Source organism: Mus musculus, chromosome 17 (assembly GCF_000001635.26).
Source record: "Mus musculus strain C57BL/6J chromosome 17, GRCm38.p6 C57BL/6J".
Taxonomy (NCBI): domain Eukaryota; kingdom Metazoa; phylum Chordata; class Mammalia; order Rodentia; family Muridae; genus Mus; species Mus musculus.
Genome location: NC_000083.6, coordinates 26676196 through 26699861, shown reverse-complemented (window position 1 = coordinate 26699861; position 23666 = coordinate 26676196). Strand labels below are relative to the sequence as shown.

At 47.0% G+C, this 23666-nt stretch overlaps 1 protein-coding gene across 1 annotated transcript; it reads right to left on the bottom strand.

Annotated features, from left to right (window-relative positions):
• Nucleotides 1-214: 214 nt before the first annotated feature.
• On the bottom strand, nt 215-23466 carry Atp6v0e (ATPase, H+ transporting, lysosomal V0 subunit E). Its single transcript, NM_025272.2, has 4 exons — nt 23284-23466; nt 17137-17184; nt 4378-4507; nt 215-650 (listed from the first exon to the last, which is right to left on the bottom strand). Exons 1-3 carry the CDS (start codon nt 23385-23387, stop codon nt 4414-4416), a joined length of 246 nt encoding a protein of 81 aa, NP_079548.1. The 5' UTR covers nt 23388-23466; the 3' UTR covers nt 215-650; nt 4378-4413.
• Nucleotides 23467-23666: the final 200 nt, after the last annotated feature.

The window sequence follows — 23666 nt, the reverse complement described above, 5'->3', positions numbered from 1 at the left end:
TGCTTCCTCCGATGCCTTGCCTGCCATAGGCACTCAAACAGTTACTGAATGAATGATCAAGAAAAGCACTTACCAGTCTCTTCAGGTCTCAAATTACAGGGCCCAGATGGATTATACATCCAACCTAAGGTTAGACAACAACCTCATTTTGAAAAGGCATTATCTAGAGACAGAGGAGCTTAGAAAACTGAGCTTTTTAAACACTGGAGCCAGATTTCCATAGAAAGAAGAAAAATAATTTATTCCCAAAGATGTAGAAGTAAGAAATTCATCCTGAAAATAGAGCTTGGTGTACATCTGCTGGGGTAGGGCTCCTCTTGAGCAGGCACTCCTGACTGTCCCGCCGAGTCTTGTTTGTCTCGCAGCAATTCTTAAACACATCGCTGACTCTCATGTTGTGAGCTGGCAAGAGCCATATTCAAAGCCACAGGCTTCAAGATAAGAGTAACACATTTCCCGAAACAGTGGAGTGCAGACACATCTCAGAGGCAGCTACGCAGGCACATAATTCAGAGTGTAAAAAAGGTGAAGGGAAAAAATACTGTATGCAGAGGAAGATCTTCAAGTGTAAGGCAGGTAACGCCCGAAGTGGGCTATGGAGGAAGGTCTGATGTGCAGGTGATTCTGCACAGAAGGCTTCTGTCTGCGACCTGCAAAACACAACAGTTCTAGTCACTTAAGGTCCTCTACTGCCTAGATCCTTCACCCTCCTTCAAAACATCCAAAGAGCTGGAGAGATGGCTCAGTAGTAGAGTACTGGCTGCTCTTCCAGAGGACTTGGGTTCAATTCCTAGCAGACGCAGAGGCTCACCACCATTTCTAACTCCAGTCCTAGGGGACCTGATGCCCTCTTCAGGCCATCGAGGGCACTACATGCACACGGTGCCCAGACAAACATGCTGAGGAAAACATCCATCCATATATAGGATTTAAGAAAGGGGGGTGCGGGTGGGGTGTAGGGACAGGGACAAGAACTAAAAGTAGTCAGGGCTAGAGCACACATGCAGCAAAACACTATATAAAATGTAAAAGTTGAAGACAGAGGAGGAAGGCAGAGGAGAGCTCGAGGAGAAAGTAGGAAAGCCACCATGCCTACAACAAACCTTCTGGAGTCCCATTATGTCCCAGTGCAGGATACTGCAAACAATATGCATTCAACTCAAGATTTAATGAGAGGAGATCTGGGGCTGTGGCTCCCTCAGAGAGGGTGGGACAGAGAGTGTGACAGACGGCATGCTCAGCAATCCCCAGCACCAGAAAACAGAGGAAAATGGAATAACTCAAGGATGGTTTTTACAGTGCGCTAGGAGAGCACCAGGCTGAGGTGGCAACTGTCAGAGCAGACTGTTCCTGTGGTCACTTTCTTTCCCTGGCCTGGGCTGGCAGAAAAGCTGCTCTGAAGACATTCTATTCTAGGCAGATGATAAAGTTGGCTGGAGACTGCAGATAGCTCTGTGGGAATCTTCTATGAACAGTGATGCACTGACAGACTTCCTTACCCTCTGGACTTTCGAGACAGGGTTTCTCTGTGTAGCCCGGGCTGCCTTGGAACTCACTCGGTAGACCAGGCTGGCCTTGAACTCAGAAATCCGCCTGCCTCTGCCTCCCAAGTGCTGGGATTAAAGGCGTGCGCCACCACTCCCCGGGCCCCTCTGGACTTTTTAAAGAGGTATTTTATTTTTACTTGTGTGTATACATGTGTATCTGTGGGAGGGGCAGAGGTGTTGTGTGCTCACGTGCGTGCAGTGCCCTCACAGTTCAGAAGGGTGCACTGGATCTCTTGGGAATGGAGTTGCAGGAGGTTGTATGTGGTTCAGTCTGGGTGCTAGGATTTGAACTTGGGCCCTCTGTAAGAAGAGGATCCATTCTTAACTCCTGGACCATCTCATTAGCCTTTTTTTTTTTTTTTTAAAAAATAAAGAATCACAAAGGAGGAAAATGACCTTCATTTTTCTTTAATAAACCCACACACTAGGAAGTCCTTTTACTCAGCGTCACTGGTGACAGCTGAACTAGAGTTAAGTGTGGCTCCAGGGCTCTGTGTTGGGTGAGCTAAGGAGCATGGAGTCCTCTCCATGATGTGGAAATAACGAGCTGAGGATGGAGCTGGAACAACCAATCCAGAACCTGTGTGTAAAACAAAGAACTCACTAAGGTAGCCAAGAGAAAACCTGAGAACGGTGACGGGGGAAGGGACTGAGACAGTAACTTAAAAATACCAAGGCCAGCTGGGCAGTGGTGGTGCACACCTTTAATTCCAGCACTCAAGTGGATCTCCATGAGTTCAAGGTCAGCCTGGTCTACAGATCGAGTTCCAGGACAGCCAAGGCTACACAAAGAAACCGGGTCTTGCAAACAAACAAAAATAAACAAAAACAGAACAAAAAGCAACCAACCATTAACCAACCAACCAATCAACCCAAAACAAATAAAAAATAACAAAAGGCCAGAATGAAGAACCCCATTCATCCAAAAAAGGGTATGTGAATGAATGTGTCTCTGTCTGTCTGACTCTTGTTTCTAAACTGTTATTTTAGATAAAATTTCAAACTATTCTTTATTATAATATGCAAAAATAGTCTTATTCAACTACAAGACTAAGCCAGTTAGAAGCACGGGCATTAAAAGAGTGGTTAACAATTAGAAAGCCATATGCATCTAGAGATGAAAGATCTCACTTAGAAACCGTGGTCAGGAAGCAAGCACAGGATTTGCAGGCTGAGCCCTGAAACATCTGAATCATTAAGAGCTGGCGGGAGCTGAGGCAGAGTCAGGGCCATGTCCAGAGACACACACTTGCTGACCTGCCTTCTAAGCGCAGTGAACGAAGTAGGGCATTGAGAGACGAAGAGCTAAGTTAGAAACATGGAAACAGCAGGCCTGGAACCTCCAGGTCAGGAGCAGAGAGAGAAGAAAGAAGGAAAGGAGGTCCTAGGGCGGGCTGGGCAGGCTTGAGGGAAGCCATGGTGCAGAGCTGCTTAGAACCTAAGACCAAATGTTCTTATTCTCCACGTTCCTGGTTTTGTAACTCAAGGGATCTTTGGTGACCCTGACCCAAGCTATGAGCATACACCTTATATTACATCTCGAAGGGTATGTTATTAAAACTATTTACCTTAGGTTAAAGAAACAAAAGCTGAGCCCGCCACAGCTCAGAACTCTCCTTAGCTTCTAGACAAATGACAATCTTTCTCAAGAAGTGCTCAGAGGCTGGAGATATGGCTTAGTTTCTTTAAGAACACTGGCTGCTTTCTTGAGTCTGGCTCCCAGCACCCATATGGTAGTTCACACAAGTTTCAGGGGATCTGATGCCCACGTCTGGCCTCCTCGGGCACTTCAAAAATGTGATGCGAAGACACACATGCAGGCAAACATTCATACATATAAAAGTAAAATAAATATGTACATAAATAAAGTCGTTTCAAAAAGCATGTTAAGAAAATGGCTCAGCTCTGTTCTGAACACTTGACACTAGCTTCCATTTAACAAAGTAACAGAGGGGGCTGGAGAGATGAGATGGTTCAGTGGTTAAGAGCACTGACTGCTCTTCTGAAGGTCCTGAGTTCAAATCCCAGCAAGCACATGGTGGCTCACAACCATCTTCTGGTGTGTCTGAAGACAGCTACAGTGTACTTACATATAATAATAAATAAATCTTAAAAAAAAAACAGAGAAAAGGAATCAGATGACAAGGGACCTGCCACTCAGCCAGTGGGTAAACTTTTGCGCGCTGCCACTGTTTACCACCTGGTCTCAGCATCAAATGAAAGCTTCCGTCTTGAGTTGACTTCCTCTTTGTTTTGGAGTCACTCTGTAGCTTGAGCTGGTCTAGCCCAGGCTGGCTTTGAACTTATCATCCCCCTGTCTCTGAAATCAATGCTGGAATTACGGGCATATACAATTCCCAACCTTCAGCAGCGGATTGTCTCCCTTTCCCCAAAGCATTCTAAGACATTAATTTTCAATAGTTTAGCCATTTCTTCCCATTGTTAGGTGCTGTTAGACTAAGACTACCCGCTTTCTAATCTGCTGGGAGCCTGCAGGGGAGCTTACGGTCTTGAACCACGTGCACAGGTGTATCAGAGGACGAGTGCTGAGGATCTCAGCAGGTGGATGGGGATCCCAGGGATGCAAGAGCTTTCACCCTCTGCACCATCTCTCCTGCACCAAACTTTAAAAGGGTAATAATACACACAAAAAGAATGGTTTGCTCTATTATTTAGAATATATATATATATATAAATAATTTTTTTTAAACCAGTCTACTCTTCGGCTATCTCAGCTGTCTTTAAATGGCCATGAAGTTCTGAGGGCCATAGCAAACATACTAGCTGACTGGCTGTCAATGTTCACAAGAAAGGGCAAGAACATAGTCACCTCAGTGCCTAGGCACTGTGCAGCGCGTCTTCATCCTCAAGGCCAGTGGTACTTCAGATACCAGATGGTTTCATTTTTCAACTGTGGTCCAAACAGAGGATTGAGCTGTGCCAGAATTGCAATCAGCCAACTAAAATTCATGGGGAGGAACAAAAGCAGAGAGTTGTGAAACTGGCTAGAATACAACCATTTTCATATATGATTCAAAAACCTTGTTAGTTCAACTTCAGTGTAGTCCATTCAGACAAAGCCTTCACTACACATTGTTCTCCTGGGACCACAGAACATCTCCCAAGTTGCTTTGGGTCTTTATTTGAGACAATCCACAAAGCAGGGAGGCTCCATCACAGCTGAGTCTCTGCCTTTTCTCCACAACTTCATGACTATGCCAAACACCTGAGCTTTCCCAAATTCAAGACATCTTTGCCACCAAGTCGGTTCACCTCATCTCAGTTTGTCACTATTAAAACTTCCAGGCAAAATAGATTTATCTTCTCCAGTGTGCAGACATTTAGGTACTATTTTAGGGGTACAGTTAAGATCTGATTTCAGCTCCCGAGATTCCTAATCACCATCACAATAAAACATGTCAAAGCATTTTGTGGGCCCTACCACATGGAACCAAATGGGCATTTACTTCTGCATCTAACTCACCAGGTGCACCTCTGTCTGTATTACCCACAAATTACAGAGGAAATACAAGCATCTCACGTTGCCTCAGAAACTAGAGCAGCACAGGTTTTTCTTATGCTGTTCACAAGGCTCTGTATAAGCCATTTTATATCTGATGAGGTAATTCACAGGCCCAGTGACATCTGAGAACCAGGCTAAGGACAAAAGCAAGGAATAACAAGAAGAGAAGCCTGCAGGTGTCCGGCTATTCAACCATTCTGTCTTACTTACTGAGCAAATATTTAATGAGCAATTACTAGGTCCCAGGCCCCAGCAGCAGAGGGAAGATGACACGTCTGTCTCCTCGGAGATCTTATGTAATATTAGACGGTAACTAGAGAGAGGAAAAGCAGGGGAGAGGGATGTAAACGGGGCTGAAAGGGTGGCTAAGCAAGAACTGAGCATCTGGAGAGACTGGACTGATGCCGAATTCACACTGCCTTTAGTTCCTATCCAGATTGTCTATGGAGGGAGGAGTGGGGGTGAGTGTGTGTGGGGGTGCAGAGTACTGGTAAACAGGCCGTGGAAGAATGAGTTTCAGGGGCATGACCCCGTGTTATCAATCTCTTGAATGTAGTCTAGGGGGTTGCTTTCTGAGGAAAAGGAGAGAAATAGTCACAGTGGTCTCAAACTCCTGTCCAAGAAGGGGGCCAGTCAAACCCAACTAGGCCATTACCAGGCTGGGTCTCTTCTTCCTTTGGCTGTCATTTTTGGAATCCTTCCAATCATAAGACCAAAAGGCTGATTCTATCAATAACGCAGAGAGTGCTAGAGAAGCAGGCAGCACAGCGTCAGGAGCAGGCGCCCACAGACACAAGGTGTGTGCAGCTCCCCAGCCCACAAAGGTTGTTTTGTGATGAGAAACATGATACAGAAGGAAACCAGGCCAAAACAGATACTTTAAGGTGACTCACTTTACGAACAAAGAGTTAATTCAGATGAGAGTCTCTAATCACCCTTAGAACTAGGGTATAAAACATAAACACAAGACAAAACCTATCAGTAAGGCTCCATACAGACAGGCAGGCAGGCAGACAGACAGACACATACACACACAGTGCTGGGGTTACGGATAACACAGGTGGACATTGCACTGCAGAAAAGCTCTGAGAGTGGACAGAGAGTCATGGAAAATTCCAACCAAGCCCAGGGTTTCCCTATTTCCCAGCAGGAGAGGCAAGCTGCCTGCAGGAACAGCTCCGTGTTTCATAAGAGACTGAGCTAACTGGCAACACTTAGAAACATCAAATTAAGAAGATAAATTAGAGCCCGCGCTGTCCCCGTCGTCCTTCCTCACCAAGAGTGTGTAGAAGGCAATTAAAACATCATCTCGGGGCTGGGCAGATGGATCAGTGGTTAAGGGCAAATGCTGCCCTCCCAGGGGACCCAAGCTTGCTTCCCAGCACCCATACTGGTCAGCTCACCATTGCCTGTAACTTCTAATCCAGATACGACACCCTCTTCTGGTCTCTGCACTAACACAGAGACATAGACAAAACCCTCCCAGCATTTCAGGGGTGGAGGGTGTGTGTGTCAACCTCAGACTAGTCATCCAGGAGCTTTTCTGAAAATCCTTGGAGCAGGACAGAAAGAGAAAATTAAAGCTCTGTGGGAAGGGAAAGGCTGGTTGAAAATCTCTCACTAGTAGCACAATTAACAAGGTTTGCTGTGAAGACTACCTACATAGAGACAACACTCCTCTTTTACAGAGATTATTTCAAATAAGAGCATTAAACTAGGAATGAACTATGCAGAAGGCCAAGGTATATTTGACCTTTGCCTTTAATCTTATCTCTTTCTTAGCTGTAATCTGTGACTTCCTGTGGTTCTCACCAATAAGACTAGGAGTTTGTCTATAGTCAAAAAGTCTTAACTTCCCTGTGCCTGGAGCCACTTCAACCCTTGTGACCTACAGCTTAAGAACCCATCTATGGTCTCATTCACTACAAGAATCCTTGCCGGGCGTGGTGTGGCACACCTTTAATCCCAGCACTTGGGAGGCAGAGGCAGGCGGATTTCTGAGTTCGAGGCCAGCCTGGTCTACAAAGTGAGTTCCAGGACAGCCAGGGCTATACAGAGAAACCCTTTTTCGAAAAAACAAACAAAAACCAACCAAACAAACAAAAGAATCCTTTAAAAATGGCACCTTAGAAGCTACCAATGTCAAATATATTACTATGGTTAAGACACAATCAATCATGAGATACTATCTCATGTAGCCCAGGCTGGCCTTAAACTCCTTTAAGTAGCCAAAGGACCACAGGTTTGTTCACCAGACACTGTTACTTCCCAGCAACTGCCTGGCAGAACCTATTTCTTGACAAACACCAACTTTTCTTCATAATTAAATTCTTCCCAGGAGCCTGGCTATGAGTGACAAGTGAGAGGAGGCCCCTGCATCTGTCTCCTGTGTGCGTGTGTGCATGTTACCATGCTGTGCTTACAGTTAAGGAGCCTTGAGCAGAGGCAGGCTAAGTGACTCTGGATGTTCATACTACTAGCTAGGCAGAGCAGACAGCACAAGACCAGAAATGAGGCCCAACTAAGACTGGCCTTTGAGTTGCTTTAAATGAGGACTGGAGTTCAGCTAGATCTAAACTGATTGTGGATTACAGTAGTACGAATCCAGCCTTTGGTGCCTGCTCACAGTAAAGAATAAGAATTAGAAGCAAGAATGAATGAAGGCCACTTTGCTTGCTCAAGTTAGTCTTTGGAAGCTTCCAGAGGTTAACATACCCTCCCTGTCCTGCATTTCTTGAGGGATGGATCTCATTATCTTGCCCAGGCTCCTTTCAAAGTCCTAGACTCAAGGGAACCTCCTGAGTGAAAAGCAAGCCACGGTCCTTATCCGTTCAGCTTGTAGCAGTGGGGTAATTTGTTTCACTTTGCCTTTCCGAACTGTTTGGAAGACAGAGCCCAGGGCCTTGTGCACAGTAAGCAAGTACTCAAATCCCGAGCTCCAGCCCTGGCCCAACACTGTTTTCAATGTTTCAAATGAAAAGGGGAGCCGGGCATGGTGGTGCACGCCTTTAATCCCAGCACTCCGGAGGCAGAGGCAGGCGGATTTCTGAGTTCGAGGCCAGCCTGGTCTACAAAGTGAGTTCCAGGACAGCCAGGGCTACACAGAGAAACCCTGTCTCGAAAAAAACCAAAAAAAAAAAAAAGAAAAGAAAAGGGGAGGAAAAAAAAATATCAATCTCAACTGCCCCACCCCAACCCCACTAAACACCTCAAAACACAACACAACTTGTTAGGGAAGTGCCTGGAGAGATAACACAGGCTATTTCCATTGAAATTTTAGGGGAAATTCCCTCTCCAACTAGCTGAGTGAACTCAGTGCCTGACCTTCTGGCTGCCTACAGACTTAAAACTTCCCTCTAACCCTGAACATGCAGCTTTGGAAGGCAGAGAACCTGCAGCGGCCTGATGGAGCAGTGGAGGGAGGAAGGGCCACTGCTCTGGCTGACACCCGCCCGGCTTGTTGTGTAATGGGAAGGGACGAGCTGTACCCTTCTGCTTGCCCAAACTGTTCCACATGGTTCCACAGCCCAGAGGCCTAATAACCATCAACTGAGAGGCGCCTGTGTGAGTGACCACGGTGGCACAGAGACAGCTGGGGAGCTGCAGAACTGGGGTGGACACAGGGCAAACACAAGCTCCACTTTTTAGGGGGCTACTGGATGGAAAGTAGGGCCTCGGCAAGCACTCTGTCATTGAGATACATTCCCAGACTTTCATCACTGTTATTATTATTTTCTCCTTTCGGTTTTTGAGACAAGGTTTCTCTGTGTCCCGCTGTCCTGAAACTCCTGTAGACTAAGCTGGACTCAAACCCACAGAGATCTATCTGCTTCTGTCTCCCTAGTGCTGGGATTAAAGGAGTATGCCACTACTCCAGGCTATTATTATTTTTCATTTTGAGACAAGGTTGCAGTAAATTGCCCAGGCTGTTCCTGAACTCACTGTGTAGCTCGGCTGTCTAAAGTGGTTCTACCTACTCCATAATCACTCTCAGGGCATAGTCATGTCGGGCTCTGAGGAGGCCTGATCCACCAGGGAGAGCAAAGGAGTGTGCTCCCTACAATCAGCCCATCCCCCCCCCCCCCCCCCCCCCCCCCCCCCCCGGCTCGGCTGGCAGAAGTCTCCAAGTGTAGAGTACACTGTTTTGCACAGGAGTTGCACCCAGCCCTCAAATAATCCTGCTTAGTGCTTTTGTTCCACATACTGAAGGAAGAACAGGGAAGGGGACATGGGTGCGGCCTTGCTCCTGGGGAGGCACAGGGGGGACCTCAGCTTCCTTGTTGGAATGGGAAAATCCGGTCAGAGATGGCTCCTCCATCCACTGTCCTCCTAGCCCTGGGCCACAACAGGAGTGACCTCTGCCGGTGGGTGACAACAGAAACATATGCAAGTGCCCACGGCATCAAACCCTCTCTCCAGTCAAATGGCACAAACACTTTGAAAGGCAGGGAAGCAACACTGAAGCTACCAGAAACTAGGGAGATTTGGTGCTGGACAACACTGGGTTTTCACCCTAAGCTCCCGGAATGGCTCCAGGCAAGGGACCTTACATCCCAAGCTTGTTTCCACTGTAAAATGGAGCCAAAATACTTGCCTCTGAGTGTTAGAAATTAAAGAGATAATAGGGGCTCTTGTGGTGGCTGGCAAGCCCTTGTTTTTCTTTATCTGTGAGACAGCTTAAAATGTGCCCAAGCCACAGAAGGAAGTGCAGGAGATTGACTTTGGAGTTTCTCAGAGGTTGTAGCACCAGGCCATTAGCAACCTCTATTTTACTCACACCCCTGGCCCCACAGCTGAGAGATGTCTAAGATATCCCCCACATCTCCCAGGCTCTCTGTAACGCACTGTGCGCATGGCAGATGCTCCTATAGATGGCATCAAGCCAGACAGCAGGCTCAGACAGGGGCATGGATGTTCTGAAAGGTGCTTGTCAAAAGCTGCCTGGTGGCAAGGAGACACTATAGAGTTCCCAGTCTGACCCTTAAAATGAGCTTCATTCTCTCTCTCTCTCTCTCTCAGGGGACAGAGCTGAGGAGACACTGAAAGCACAGGCTGGAGGCCATTGGGTAGGTGTGAGAACACTGTGAAAAGCTCCGGCAGGCTCCCTGAGCTGGAAGTCCTTGGCCTGGCAGTTAACTTTTTTGCAGCTTTTATGACATGGAACCAGACCCCCCCCCCCAGGGAAGCATACGCCCTAGAGCCTGGCACAGGGGCACCCTGCCCTCCTGACTGCCATCTGGATCATCTGGCAGCTCTAAACCAACTTAGGCCTGGCTTGATCAATGAACGCAGCTCCCTTATAGGCCGGGCCCTCCCTTCCCCAGTGACATCTGTATCCCATCTAAGGTTTTCCTTTCTTGGCTGTTCTCCTTCCTTCAAACTGTTTCCCCCCTAGTGCTGGGGATGGAAGCCACAGCTTCTTGCATGCTACACTAATGCTCTGCCACTTAGGCACAACTCTATAACTACTAAAGGGTGAACAGGGCCAGAAAGATGGCTCAGTAGGTGACAATGCCTGCTGCCAAGCTTGACAGCCTGAGTTTGATATAGCCCTTCCCTCCAGGACCAGAAGCCACTCCAAGTTGTCCTCTGACCCCTTTATCTATTTATTAATAAATAAAGGTGAGGGAGAAGCTAAAGGGTGAAAGGAATTACATACAAAGGAGATGCTGCCGCTGGCTTTCAGGGAGGGCTGAGTGGGACGTGAGTGGTCTGTAGGGCAGGGGGCAGCTAACTAACAGCCAGCCAGGAAACAGGGACGCCAGTCTTAATACCACAAAGAACTCAATTCTGGCATAGCCTGAGGGCTTGGCAGAGAACACCAAGCTCCAGATGAGAAGACACAAACATGTTTTCTATTAACTGGCTGCCAACCTTACCACTGTGGCCCCTTTGCTACCACAGGAATACGCCCTAATTTTGCCAATTTTAAACTTGAAATCTCTTCCCTTTCTTCCCCACAGGACTTCAAGACAACTCATTTTCTAAGCTGGGCCTTTCAAACCAAAGTTTCTAAGGAGGCCTTTGTGTGTGCTAGGGATTGAAACTGGGGCCTCACAATACGAATAGGGCACAGTCCCAGCTCCAACAATCCCCTTATCTGCCATAGTATAATAGGAAAGATTCTAATATACGCCTCCATACACCAGGTAACAGCAACACGCTGGACCCCGCTCCGTGGCCTCCCTTTCCCCATTCATAAGCATCATAAATGTACCTAGGAGAGAAAGGAAGCAATCTTCAGATGGCAAATTAAGTGATGGCGGCCCTCCAGGGAGAGAATGAAGTACCTCACCAGGCTGAGAGACAGCAAAGCCCAGGCAGGGCCCACCCGGAGCAGAGTGTCTGAGAAACCTAAATATCACTCAAGAAAGTTGGAACCCCAAAGTACTTATTGTAAATCATGAATTAACCAGACAGAGGGACTGGTAATGTGACTGAGGTTAGAGCTACTTGTTGCCAAGCCTGACAACTTGAGTTTGATGTCCACAACTCACAGGGTGGAAGGAAAGAACGGACCCCTGAGGACGGTCTTCTGAGTTCCACACACCTGCTCCATCCCAAATAAATAAAGTAAATATGTGTTAAGAATAGGCGGTGGCAGTGTGTGCTTGCGTGTGTGCATATGTGTACGTGTATTACCAAGATGGCTTAGCAGTTAAAAGCACTTGCTGCTCTTCCAGGACCCAAATTGAGTTCCCAGCAACTACACACACACACACACACACACACACAAATGAATTTTTTTAATTAACATGGTCTTAAAGAAATTTAAAAATCACTAACATTCAGTTAATATTATTTTAAAAATAAAACAGGAACAAAACTCTGATGAAATAACCAAAACAATAAAGTAGCCGAAAGTTAACACACTAATAATTATATTGATTTTCTATATTTAGAAGACGTTCATAAGATAGACTGCTGGGTGTGCAGAGCCATGTGCCTGCAATCCTTATACTTGGAAAGCTGAAGCTGTTAGTTCAGGGCCAGCCTGGACTATGGAATCAGACTTATTTCAGCAAACCAAAATTAATTAAACTAAAAGGCAAAGACTCCCAGCACTGACGAGGTCTACAGACGGAGTTCCAGGCCAGCCAAGGCTACAAAGTGAGACCGTGTCTCTAAAAGAAGGGGGGGAAAAGACCAATAACGGAAGGCACAGTCAGGAAGGAAATACATACATACATACATACATACATACATACATACAAAAAGCTATTTTGAATAAAAAAGCCAAAGGAAAAGAAAACCCACTCCAAAACCAAAACACAAACCCATTTAATGAAGCAAGAAAGTTCTCAAAAACTGGGAAAGCCTGGGGTGGCAGCGCAGGCCTGTGACGCTAGAACTCAGACGGCAGACGCAGGAGGAGCAGGAGTTCACTGCCAGCCTGGGCTACCTACCGGGACCCTCTCTTAAAAACCAGAAGCAGCAAGGAAATGGTACAAACGCTGAGAGTGTGGCTGAGCTGTGGCGTGGGTAAGGCTCTGGACCCAACCCCTAGCACTGAACAAGAAAAGACAACTGAGATCTGGGCCGCAGCGACTGCCTGTCTTCAATGGAAGCACAGTCAGCCCTGACCTTTTCACCTTTTCAGTGCCAGCAGCCAGAGGGGCAGTAGTGTCCACACCTGACACTGCCTAGTACTGGGAAAGTCTACAGACCCAAGGCCACCTAACAGGTCCACCTACAGGTAGGAAGTTCAATGGGTCTCCTATCTTACCCCAATTTTGCCAGAAATCCAACCCCCTCCCAGGTTCACCCCTCCCAATCCCAACCTCACTCCCTTGGGACTGGAGTGAGTTCTGCGCAGAGGGTGTGTGTAGGCCCCAGCTCAGACTCTAACACTGCAGAAACAAAACCACCCCAGCCTGCTCCAAGTCTCATCAGTGACCCGACTTCTCCTAAGTGCTCGCTCGCCCTGTGGTCGATGTAGCTCTAATTTCCTGCTTCGGTCACACTCTTTTCTGGTATTTTCCACGGCTTCCAGGTGACGCTGGCTCCTCCTCAAGCTCTCTCAAGCAGAAAGCTGCCTACTCTTGGGCAATGAGGTTAGAGACGTCTTTGCTTCCCCCTGTACCTCCTTCAGACAGTTCCCCTCAGTGTGCAGAGGGACCCTTCTAGGGAACATGCGGCTGGTTTTCCACCCTACAGCCCTTCGGCTTCCGTAGCCCAGCCTCCTGTGCTGTGCTTGCTCTGTGGCACTTCTCAGCCATTTCATCTAAACAGTAACCGCCTCAGTTATGTGGCCCTGCTCCAATACACCCAGCAGACCCTGGGTCACAGATAACCAACCTCCATTTCCTATGCGCACGCACGCACACACACACACACACACACACACACACACACACACACACACACCCCTATGGAAACACTGAAGTTCCCATACACTGAAACCAGGAACAGAAAGAACTCAGCAAGACAGAACACACCACAGTGAAAGACAGCGGATCTCTCTTGAGGGAATCAATACCAATACTAATATTTTTGGTGCTGCAGCTGATCTTGAGTGACTGAACTATGGCAAGCAGAGGCCCACACGTCAGCGTCACGTCAGCGTCGGTACTGCTCAGGTTTGGCTCTGCCCAATATATATATTCATTCTCATTCTCTCTCTCTCTCTCTCTCTCTCTCTCTCTCGCTCTCCCTCCCTCCCTCCCTCCCTCCCTCCCTCCCTCCCTCCCTCCCTCCCTCCTTCCCTCCCTGAGATCTGGGTTTCTTAATACTGGCACTACTGAGTAAGTTTTGGACCACAAGTGTATTCACAGAACAAGGGAGAGGTGTCCTGGACAGGACACAGTGTTTATTTACCAGTGCCCCTGGCTTTTCCTCAAGGGCACCAATGGAAGTGCCAATGCAGCGCCTCCTCAGGGACGTACCCACCAAGCACAAGGTGCCGCACCTCTGTGACTCACATTCACTTGAGCTACAAACTCAGTAAGACAATCAAGGACGTGAGATACACAGGCCGCTTGTGGAGACAGAGGACTCACCCACGGTGCATGGTAAAAGATGGTGGTTCTGTCTACGTGGTGGTGGTTACACAATAACCTACACTTGCCTCAAAATAATCTGAGGTAGAAGAGAACCTCAGGGGTGAAAGGGGCTTGCCTGTCAGTTGGTAGTTTTTGAAGGTTGTAAAATTACAGAGAGAATTTGGTAGATTTAGAAAGCCAAAATCAGGCTGAGCATGAATTTTTAATCCCAGTGCTTGCAAGAAAAAGGCAGATGAGCCTCTGTGAGTTGAGGCTAGCCTGGTCTACATGGGAAATGCCAAGGCAGACAGGGATACAGGGAGGGAGCTGCTGTCTCTTTGTAGTTGACACAGAATTCGCTCTTTCCCCTACAGCTAGCTACTGTAAGATTATTCCACTTGGTCCATGTCAGACTTCCACCATGGAGGCTAAGCCATCAGCTGGAAACCCTTTTAGTCTCTAGCCAAAGTGAACCAAAAGGTGAAGAGAAAACTTCAGCTAATGCCACCGACAAGCTTAGTGTTGGCGTGGCCAGGCACCTGTAGGCCATTTTACAGAAACCTAAAACCTTGCTTAGGAGTCACTGAAGGGGTGTGCAGAAAGCCAAGACTCTGGGTAGTAAACTCTCCTCATTACATACTTCGTTAAAAACCTTACTGCAGAAGCCCCAGCATGGGCTGGAGAGATGGCTCAGCGGTTAAGAGCACCGACTACTTTTCCGAAGGTCCTGAGTTCAAATCCCAGCAACCACATGGTGGCTCACAACCATCTGTAATGAGATCTGACGCCCTCTTCTGGTGCATCTGAAGACAGCGACAGTGTACTTAGATATAATAATAAAGAAGGCCCAGCATACTAGACACTGTAGGTGCAGAGACACAGAGGTACCAGCCTTTCATCTCAGGATGGATTGGCATTGCTGTTTCCTGGTTATGGCTATCCTACGCTATCCTAAACAATACTCTGGCCAGCACCGCAAAATTTCAGGGAGCTGAAAGGCTCTCTATGTATGAGAAGAGACTGCATGGGCATAGTGGGTCATGCCTATCATCCCACATCTGGGAGCACCCTAGTTTCCTTTCTGCTGCTGTGATAAATACCCGACAGAAGCAACTTAGAGGAGGAGACAGGGTTGGTTTGCCTCTTGATTCCAGGGCACAGTCTGTTATGGCAGGAGAGTCAAGGCGGCAGGAAATGAAAGCGTTAATATGGGCTAGTCAGGAGCAGAGACAGGGAGTGCCTGTGAGCTTCTGTACTCTCCCCACTTTCTCCACTCTCAATACTTTCCAAGGAAGGTGCAGCCTACATGCAGGGAGGGTCTTCCTGTCACAATTAACCCAAAAAATTTCCCGTGGGCCTGTCCATCGGCCAACCCAACCCATATAATTCCTCACTGAGACTCGATATCCAGGATAGTCTAGATTCCGTGTCAAGTTGACTAAATGATTGCTGTGATAGAAATCGAACGAGGACATTCCTAAAGGGGCAGCTTTTCTGCCGTGTGTGTAGCCTATGTTTTAGCAGTTTAACAAAGAAGAAACCCTATCCCTTCAAGCACTTTGGGGTAGCTATTTGCTCCAAGAGTTGATTAAAACTCTGTTTTTTGGGGTTTTTTTTTCCTTCTGCAATTTGGCTCAGTCTGTATTCTACAGGAAAGAAGAGGGGAGGGAGAGTGTGGAGAACTGTGAGACACATCTTTAAACTAGTTCAAGGATGTTCTGCCATTTCTCCATTCATGACAATCGAAGAGCAGCACCCGACGTGGGCTGAGGGAAAAATTACCCTCCACATACAAAGTCAGCTTTCACCCCATAGTGTATCAATCCGCTCAGACAGAGGCCAATCATCATACTTTGATACAGCTTATAATAATTTTAAAAAACCTATCCTTCCTCTACCTTATTATAATCCTAGTTCCACTTCTGTTCATCAGATAAACAATTGTCTTAAGAATGAATGACTGCAGGTGTGCACCCTTCAGCCCTAGACTTGGGGGACAGAAACAAGCAGATCTCTGTGAGTTCAAGGCCAGCCAGGACTACACAGTGAGACTGTGCTCAAGGGAAAATGTAAAAGTAAAAATTTACATATTTAGTATTACATATTTATCTAATAATTCTATTTATTTAACATATATAAAACAAAAAAGTGAACAAACAACTTTATTTAGGAATGGGGGCTCAAGGTTTATGAGGCCCTGGGTTCAGTCTTCAGTACCACACCTCAAATTTTTTTTAATAAAAAGCAGGTTAGAGACATAGATGGCTCAGCAGGTAACAGTTGTTTTGAAAAAAAAAAAAAACTACTTCACATTTTAGCCTGGCCGGGTGGTCCACACCTTTAATCCCAGCACTTAGAGGAGGCAGAGGCAGGCAGATCTCTGTGAGTTTGAGGCCAGCCTGGCCAGCCAGGGCTGATACACAAAGAAACCTTTTCTCAAATCCAGCCGGGCGTGGTGGCGCACGCCTTTGATCCCTCAGCACTCGGGAGGCAGAGGCGGGCAGATTTCTGAGTTCAAGGCCAGCCTGGTCTACAGAGTGAGCTCCAGGACAGCCAGGGCTATACAGAGAAACCCTGTCTCGAAAAACCAAACCAAACCAAACAAAAACAAACAATCCCAAAAACCCGAGCACTTGACACTCTTCTATAGGGCCCAGGCTTGCTTCCCAGAACCCACACATTGGCTTAAAGCCAGCTGTAGCCCTAGTCACATCTGCATGTGTGTAATAATAGCAAATGTTTTTAATTAAAAAAGATATTACATTCATGTGAGATCGTAAGTAAAATAAGTAGACTTAAATACTTCACAATAGTAAGATATAAATTAGTATAATTATAAGCTCCAGATAATTGTAAGCATTACATTTGCAGCAATTAAATTACATTTGTACTCCTGTCTTCAGTTCTTACCTAACACAGAGCACTTGAAAATGTGAGATTCTAAGCATATTCAATTTGAGGATGCTATTTGTAGATATTAAACAAATATTAAGTGTCAATGGCCCATAATGTGTCAACTTACATTATAAGTACCAAGAATATCTGCTTTTTAAGAACAACTATGTACAAGAGGCAAGATACTTACAAGAGATAGCAGCAAACTGAACAAGTCACCAACATGGTGATGATAACTCTAAAAAAGAAAGAAGAAAAAGCCCTTGTTAGACATCAGTGAGCAGGCAGACCTTGCCGAATGGTTTCTATCCCTTCCTGCTCCCCCAGACAGCAAGAATGCACACTGCAGACCAGACAACGGTCCTGCACTCATCCAAACATCCCTCACATCAGTGTGCCCTGGAAGTACTAAGGGCAGGTGTGAGGACATAAGCAAACACGTGTGTTTAAGGGCAGATGCTGAGACCACAGTTTGATCAGAAACTGAGAAGTCTGGCCCAACAATTCATTTTGACAGAGCTACCGTATTTGGCAATGGATTAACATTGCTAAAACTATGCTCACTAGCTGGACCTCTCCCTGCCTCTATTTATTTATAAAAAGACAGGTCTCTGACCAACTGAATTTCAGCATCTCTTAAATTCAACTCAGTAAATCCTGCTCTTGTGGGGGACCCAGTTCAGTTCCCAGCACTCGAAATTGCCCTTAACTCCAACTTCAGGGGACCTGATACCTCTGGCCTCTATGGGTACCCACAAGCATGTGCATACACACACACATACGTAAACACACACACATTTTAAAAATAATAAAAATCAAGCACCCCGCTTCTGAATCTTTGTCCCCAGGCTAGGGTATGGCTCAGTGGTCAAGCAAGCACAAGGGCAGCCTAGGCTCCAGTGCAGACACAGGACTCTTCATAAGCACTGTCCCCTCCCCTAACTAATCTACTCTGAAGGCTCATCCCCTGCCTCAGCTTCCTCTGCACATCCCCCCACCCACCAGCACGGAGGACCTGTCCTTCGAAGCAGCTTCCTCTCCAGTGCATTTCTTTCTTTCCGTTCATTTGCTAGCAAGAAAATTCACTGCTTTGGTTTGCTTAACTTATTCCAGGCAGATTCAAAATTTTCTTTCAGTCACTTTATTCTCTCCACAGTCATTCAGATTAATCTTTCAGAAATATCCTCTTATTACACTCTTCACGGGAGGCTGTTTCCCCACAGTGGTGACTACCACACTCTAGGTGGGTACCCAGGGTAGATCGAGCTCTAGAGAAGTAGCAATGAATTAAACTGACTTAAAACATCCACCCTGGTAGCTGGAGCGATGGCTCGGGGTTAAGACCACTGGCTGCACCGGCTTTCAGTAGATGCAGGCTTGGTTCCTGGCACTCACATAGTAGCTAATTGTCTGTAACGGCCGTTCTAGGAGATCTGATGCCCTCTTCTGGCATCTCAAAATACTGCATGCATAGGATTCACAGACATACATGCAAAATACCCATACATATAATACATATAATAAATACATACATAATTACATATAATAAAAAGTAAGTAAATGTTTTTTTTTAAGTCTATCCAGTCCTTCCCTGGGAAGCTTACAGGCTGGGAAGGAGGGGAGAGTAGATAACACACAGATGAATGACAGACAGACAACAATCATCACAAGCATGCTGAAGAGATGACTGACCCCAGAAAACAAAGTGGGGAAGGAAGGCAGATGTGCCGGGGCTGTGGCAGTGTTAAGTAGTTGTGATGAGGCCTTGGCAAGTGATGGGGTCTGACTGCAGACTTGAGTGTCCCCGGCAGTGGGACAGCAAACTCAGGCATGAGCTGAGAGGGGTCTTGGGAGTTCAGAGGAAGGAGGCCTGGGTGGCTGAACAAGACAAGCAAGGCCGGCCTGGGAAGCAGGAAGTGAGGTCAAAGAGATCGATCCATCCATCTATCTATCTATCTATCTATCTATCTATCTATCTATCTCTCACGGCCTTTGCAAGGCCTCTGCTCCAAACGTTATCAGGGCAGAGCAGAAGAGAACTGTAAGATCTGCCCTGATTTCTGCCCTGATCTCTCCCCAGGCTGGGGAGATGGAGTCAGAGTGGTGAAACGGCAGACCCGTCGGGAGTGTAAGGTCATAAAGGCCAAGGCTACAGCACACATGGACAAGGCTTACAGCAGTGTGGGTAGCAAATATTGACCCAACTTTAGATGCATTTCATCTTAATGATCTGAGTGAGGGAGTGCACATGAGTGCAGATGCCCATGGAGGCCAGAGAGTGTGGACGACCTGAAGCTGGAGTTACAGGTGGTGAGTGAGTACTGAGATGTGAGTACTGAGAACCAAACACTGGTCCTCTACAAGACAGCAAAAGCTCTCATCTGCTGAGCATCTCTCCAGCACCTCTCCATGCATTTTAGAGACAAGAAACATGACAGTTGTACAATAAACTGAGAGCTGGTGCAGCCACTTGTAATCTAAGCCCTTCACTCAGTTGCCTGTGGGAGTGCATACCAGTAATCCTATCTTGGAAGGCCAAGGCAGGAGGATGGCAAGTTTGAAGTTAGCCTAGGCTACATAAAGATGGACAGATGGACAGATAGAGGGCCAGCCTTCCAACTCTTCTTCTCAATCCTTTATTCCAGAAGACGGGTACCTTCACCATGACCCCCGACCCACAGCACATGGCTATGAGTCTCACTGCCAGTTCCTGCTCATCTTCTCCCACGCTGAGCTTAGAATCTCTGCTGTCTCCTCTCTTCCCCGAAAGATATCTCAGAGAACAGAAACAGCTCAAGAGCCTTTGTATTACACAGCCAGTATTAGCTGCCACGGGAAAGCATTCCCTGCAACACCTGCTCCAGGGGCTGGAGAGATGGCTCAGTGGTTAAGAGCACTGACTGCTCTTCCAGAGGTCCTGAGTTCAGTTCTCAGCAACCACATGGTGGCTTACAATTATCTGTAATAGGATCTGATGCCTTCTTCTGGAGTGTCTGAAGACAGCTACAGTGTACTCATGTACAAAAAATAAATAAATATGTCTTAAAAAAAAAAAACCCTGCTCCTTAGTGGCTATGCAGGAGTGAAGAGTCCTAAGCTGCAATTCATTTTCAAATGTCTTAGCAAAACTGTATACAACTATATACACACATTCACGTGCATTCACAAAGCAAACATGTATAAATCTATTACAACATACAGCCTTGGGATGTTACCTTTTAAAAATGATTTATTTTAAGCTAGGCAGTGGTGTTGCACTTTAATCATAGCACTCAGGAGGCAAAGGCAGGCGGCCTCTGAGTTCGAGGCCAGCCTGATCTAGAGAGTGAGTTCCAGGACAGCCAAGGCCACACAGAGAAACCCTGTCTCATCTGTGTATATGCATGCATGCACACAAGCACAGGTGCCCTCAGAGGCCAGAGTGAACTCAGGTCTTAACATGCCATGGTATGCAAGGGGGCAATCAGAGAACAATTTGTGGGGTAGTCAGACATGGCAACAAGCACTTTTACCCCCTGAGGTCACCAGCTAGCCTTTGGTATATGACTTTCTACACGCTCCAAACAAACAAACAAACAAACAAACAAACAAACAAACAAAAACTGGAGCTGACATAGCCCCTGGTCTACTAATCCCTGTGTGATCCTCCACACCTGGTAAAGGAGGACTTGAAGCTTTTGGGGACTCTGTGGGCTCCTACAGAGAAAAGTGGGAGAGCATGAAGGACAGCAGGCACAGACTAGATTTTGTCCTACCATGTCCCACTGCAGAAAAAAAATCCAAAGAATTGCAAGAGGCTGTCTCCCCGATGCCCACACACTCAGGAGGGGCCTGTCCCCGCCAGCTACCTTCTTACTGTCTCATCAGGTCCCATACCCTCCCCAGCACCCATTTACAGGACGCTGAGCAAGGCTTTCTCAGACTGAGCAGAGAAGCCCCTGTTGTGCTCCCTTCCTGCACAGTTCCTTATTTCCTTAATGAAAATCTCCTAATCCCACAAATCAGAAATGTTTTCCTGTATTAAATACTCAGCTCAGCGTGGTGGCTGGGGATGCAATTCAGTGGTAGAGTGCTTGTCTAGAAGACAGGAGGCTCTGGGTTCACTTCTCAGCAACCCTTACTTACACCCCCACCCCCACGGCTGCCACACACAAACACAGGAAAAAAATCATCAGAGTTCATTAAGCAGGTCAGTTCTTGTATAACTTAAAAAAAAAAAAAAAGACCTTTTGATTTACAATCTTTTGGGAAGGAGGATGTAGAAGGGACCTGGTATTAATTAATCCTAAAACATCCATGTTTCAGTAAAACCAAGGAACATGGAAAAGCTAACTAAGTCTTCCAAGGTCACAAGAGCTCAGTCACCTTGGAGCAGTGTTTCCTAAACTCTAAGCCTATAACTCCTAGGAGGCACCATTTCAAGACCTGCTCAATCCTGCCAAGAGCAAGAAAAACAAGGATTGCAGTGGAGGCTGCAAATAGGCCCCAGATATGATCTCACTGCAGGTCAAATAGAACCTGACTGTGGTGAGCACCAGGGGTTTCATTACTCTGCATAACAGGAGGGGCACCTGATGCCAGGATGGGGAGAACAGAGTTTTAAGAAAGGAGTGGCCCAAACTAGGCACGTTAATGAAAGCTATTCTGGGATGAAGGCCAGAAAGACAGACAGTGGTGGAACGGAACAGGGTTGGTTTAAACACAACAGAGACATTTTGTTGTCTAACTCCAAGAGGAAAAAAAAAGTGTCTAAATGGACTCAGTACTCAGTTACTACAAATTACTTTGATAACTGCAGAGCCCAGATACCACATCAGCTGCTGTAAACCGCAGATGACGCTGTAGGACTGTTACTGAGAAGTGGAGCCTCCCTGATGCTTGCAAAGGACAGATATTCACCTATCATTTCCCTTTCAAAAGCCATTTAATTGCGACCTGGAGAGATGGCTCTTTGGTTAAGTACACTTGCTCTTCCAGAAGACCTAGATTCAAGTCCCAGCACCCACGTGACAGCTAATGACCATCTGTAACTCCAATTCCAAGGGATCCAAATGCCTCTGTGGACATTGCACGCATGATGCCCTTACATACATGCAGCTATACACTTATATACATAAAATAATACATACATCTTTAAAAGTGCTTTCTTAGGCTAATAGAAAAAACACTGTTAAAAGTCAGTGTATTCCAGACAGTAATAGAAGCCAATATCACAAAACAGTAAAACTTCAGCTGGGCGTGGTGGCGCACACCTTTAATCCCAGCACTTGGGAGGCAGAGGCAGGTGGATTTCTGAGTTTGAGCTAGCCTGGTCTACACAGTGAGTTCCAGGATGGCCAGGGCTACACAGAGAAACCTTATCTTGACCCCCCCCCCAAACAAACAAACAAACCCCCCAAAGCCCCCCCAAAACAAAGAAACCCACAGTAAAACTTTCTCTAATCAAAATGGCCCACTCAGTAAACATTGTCTACTCTACAAAGTGTTGTGGAGCTAAACACTATGTACCCACCATTCAGTGTCTAACCATTAAAGCAAGAGACGTTTCTGACACACTACTACTTAAGATCAAGTGTCACCTCCACATGATCTTGAGTGAGAGGGAAAAAATTACTTAATTCAAAAGAGGAACTAGAAAGAGGGTGCCCTAGGCTCCTCTGAAAAGGTTTGTTTTTACACTGCAATACAGAAGTTTATCTCCAAACAGAGAAAACGGTATTCTGCAAACCTTAGATGGGGGAATGAAAATCTTGGCCAACCACTGTAAATACTGTTTACAAGTAAGGGCAGGAGCGCCCTGGAAGGTATGACGCAGAGGTTTCTACACAATGCCTTCAGCTCTGGGTGATTTAACCTCGTTTAGATCAGGCTCACCCTGGCTTGGGTTGGGCCCACTAGCTGCAAAGGCTGAACTTAACGCTCTGCATCAAGCTTGTCTGAGTCCGAAACTGCGACAGCAAGGGGGCGAGAGGGAGATTTCTGTTCTCAGATCCCTTTCTTTGAGGTTTAGGCAAAAAGCCTCCCGTGCATCAAAGACAGAACCAAAGCAGCGACAGTGGCTTGGGAGGCGCCCTAATTTCTCTTCAGTCGAAGTGCACACTTTTAGTCCATCAAGACAAAAAGCACTCCCTAAAATTCACTTCCGGGAGGGGCCGCCAAAGGTGACCTCACCCTCCAGCCGGGGACGTTGACAGGCTCTGAGGAGCGCATGCGGTCCTCCCCTCTGTGGTCCACCCCGCCTCATCCTCCCGCCGTAGTCCTCCACGTACGATCCTTCTCTCCGTGATCCTCCCACCGGGGTCCTCCGCTCCCACCACCTTGGACCTGGCGCACTTACCCCCGGTTAGGACCCTTGGGGATAAACCAGGGCACGAGGAGGCCCACGAAGCCCCAGAACACGCTCATCACGATCAAAGGCACAGTAAGGCCGTGGTATGCCATGCCTGCGCCCCAGCAGCCGAATCGGTCCGGAGCCTCGCTCTCGTCCCACCCGGAAGTGTCAACAGAGGCTCACGTGATCGGCGCGCTAAAGCCCCGCCCTTTGCGCGCGGCGTGACTCGACCGTCGGACTCCGCCCCTTAGACTAGAGCCCCGCCCTTACCTGGCTAGTCTCAAGGCTGTGGTTCCATGGGGCTTGACTGAGATGAACCTCCAGCCACCGGGGAGGGGACCAGCAGAGTTTTCTGGAAAGAACTTAGGCCCATTTTGGTGATGTGTCAT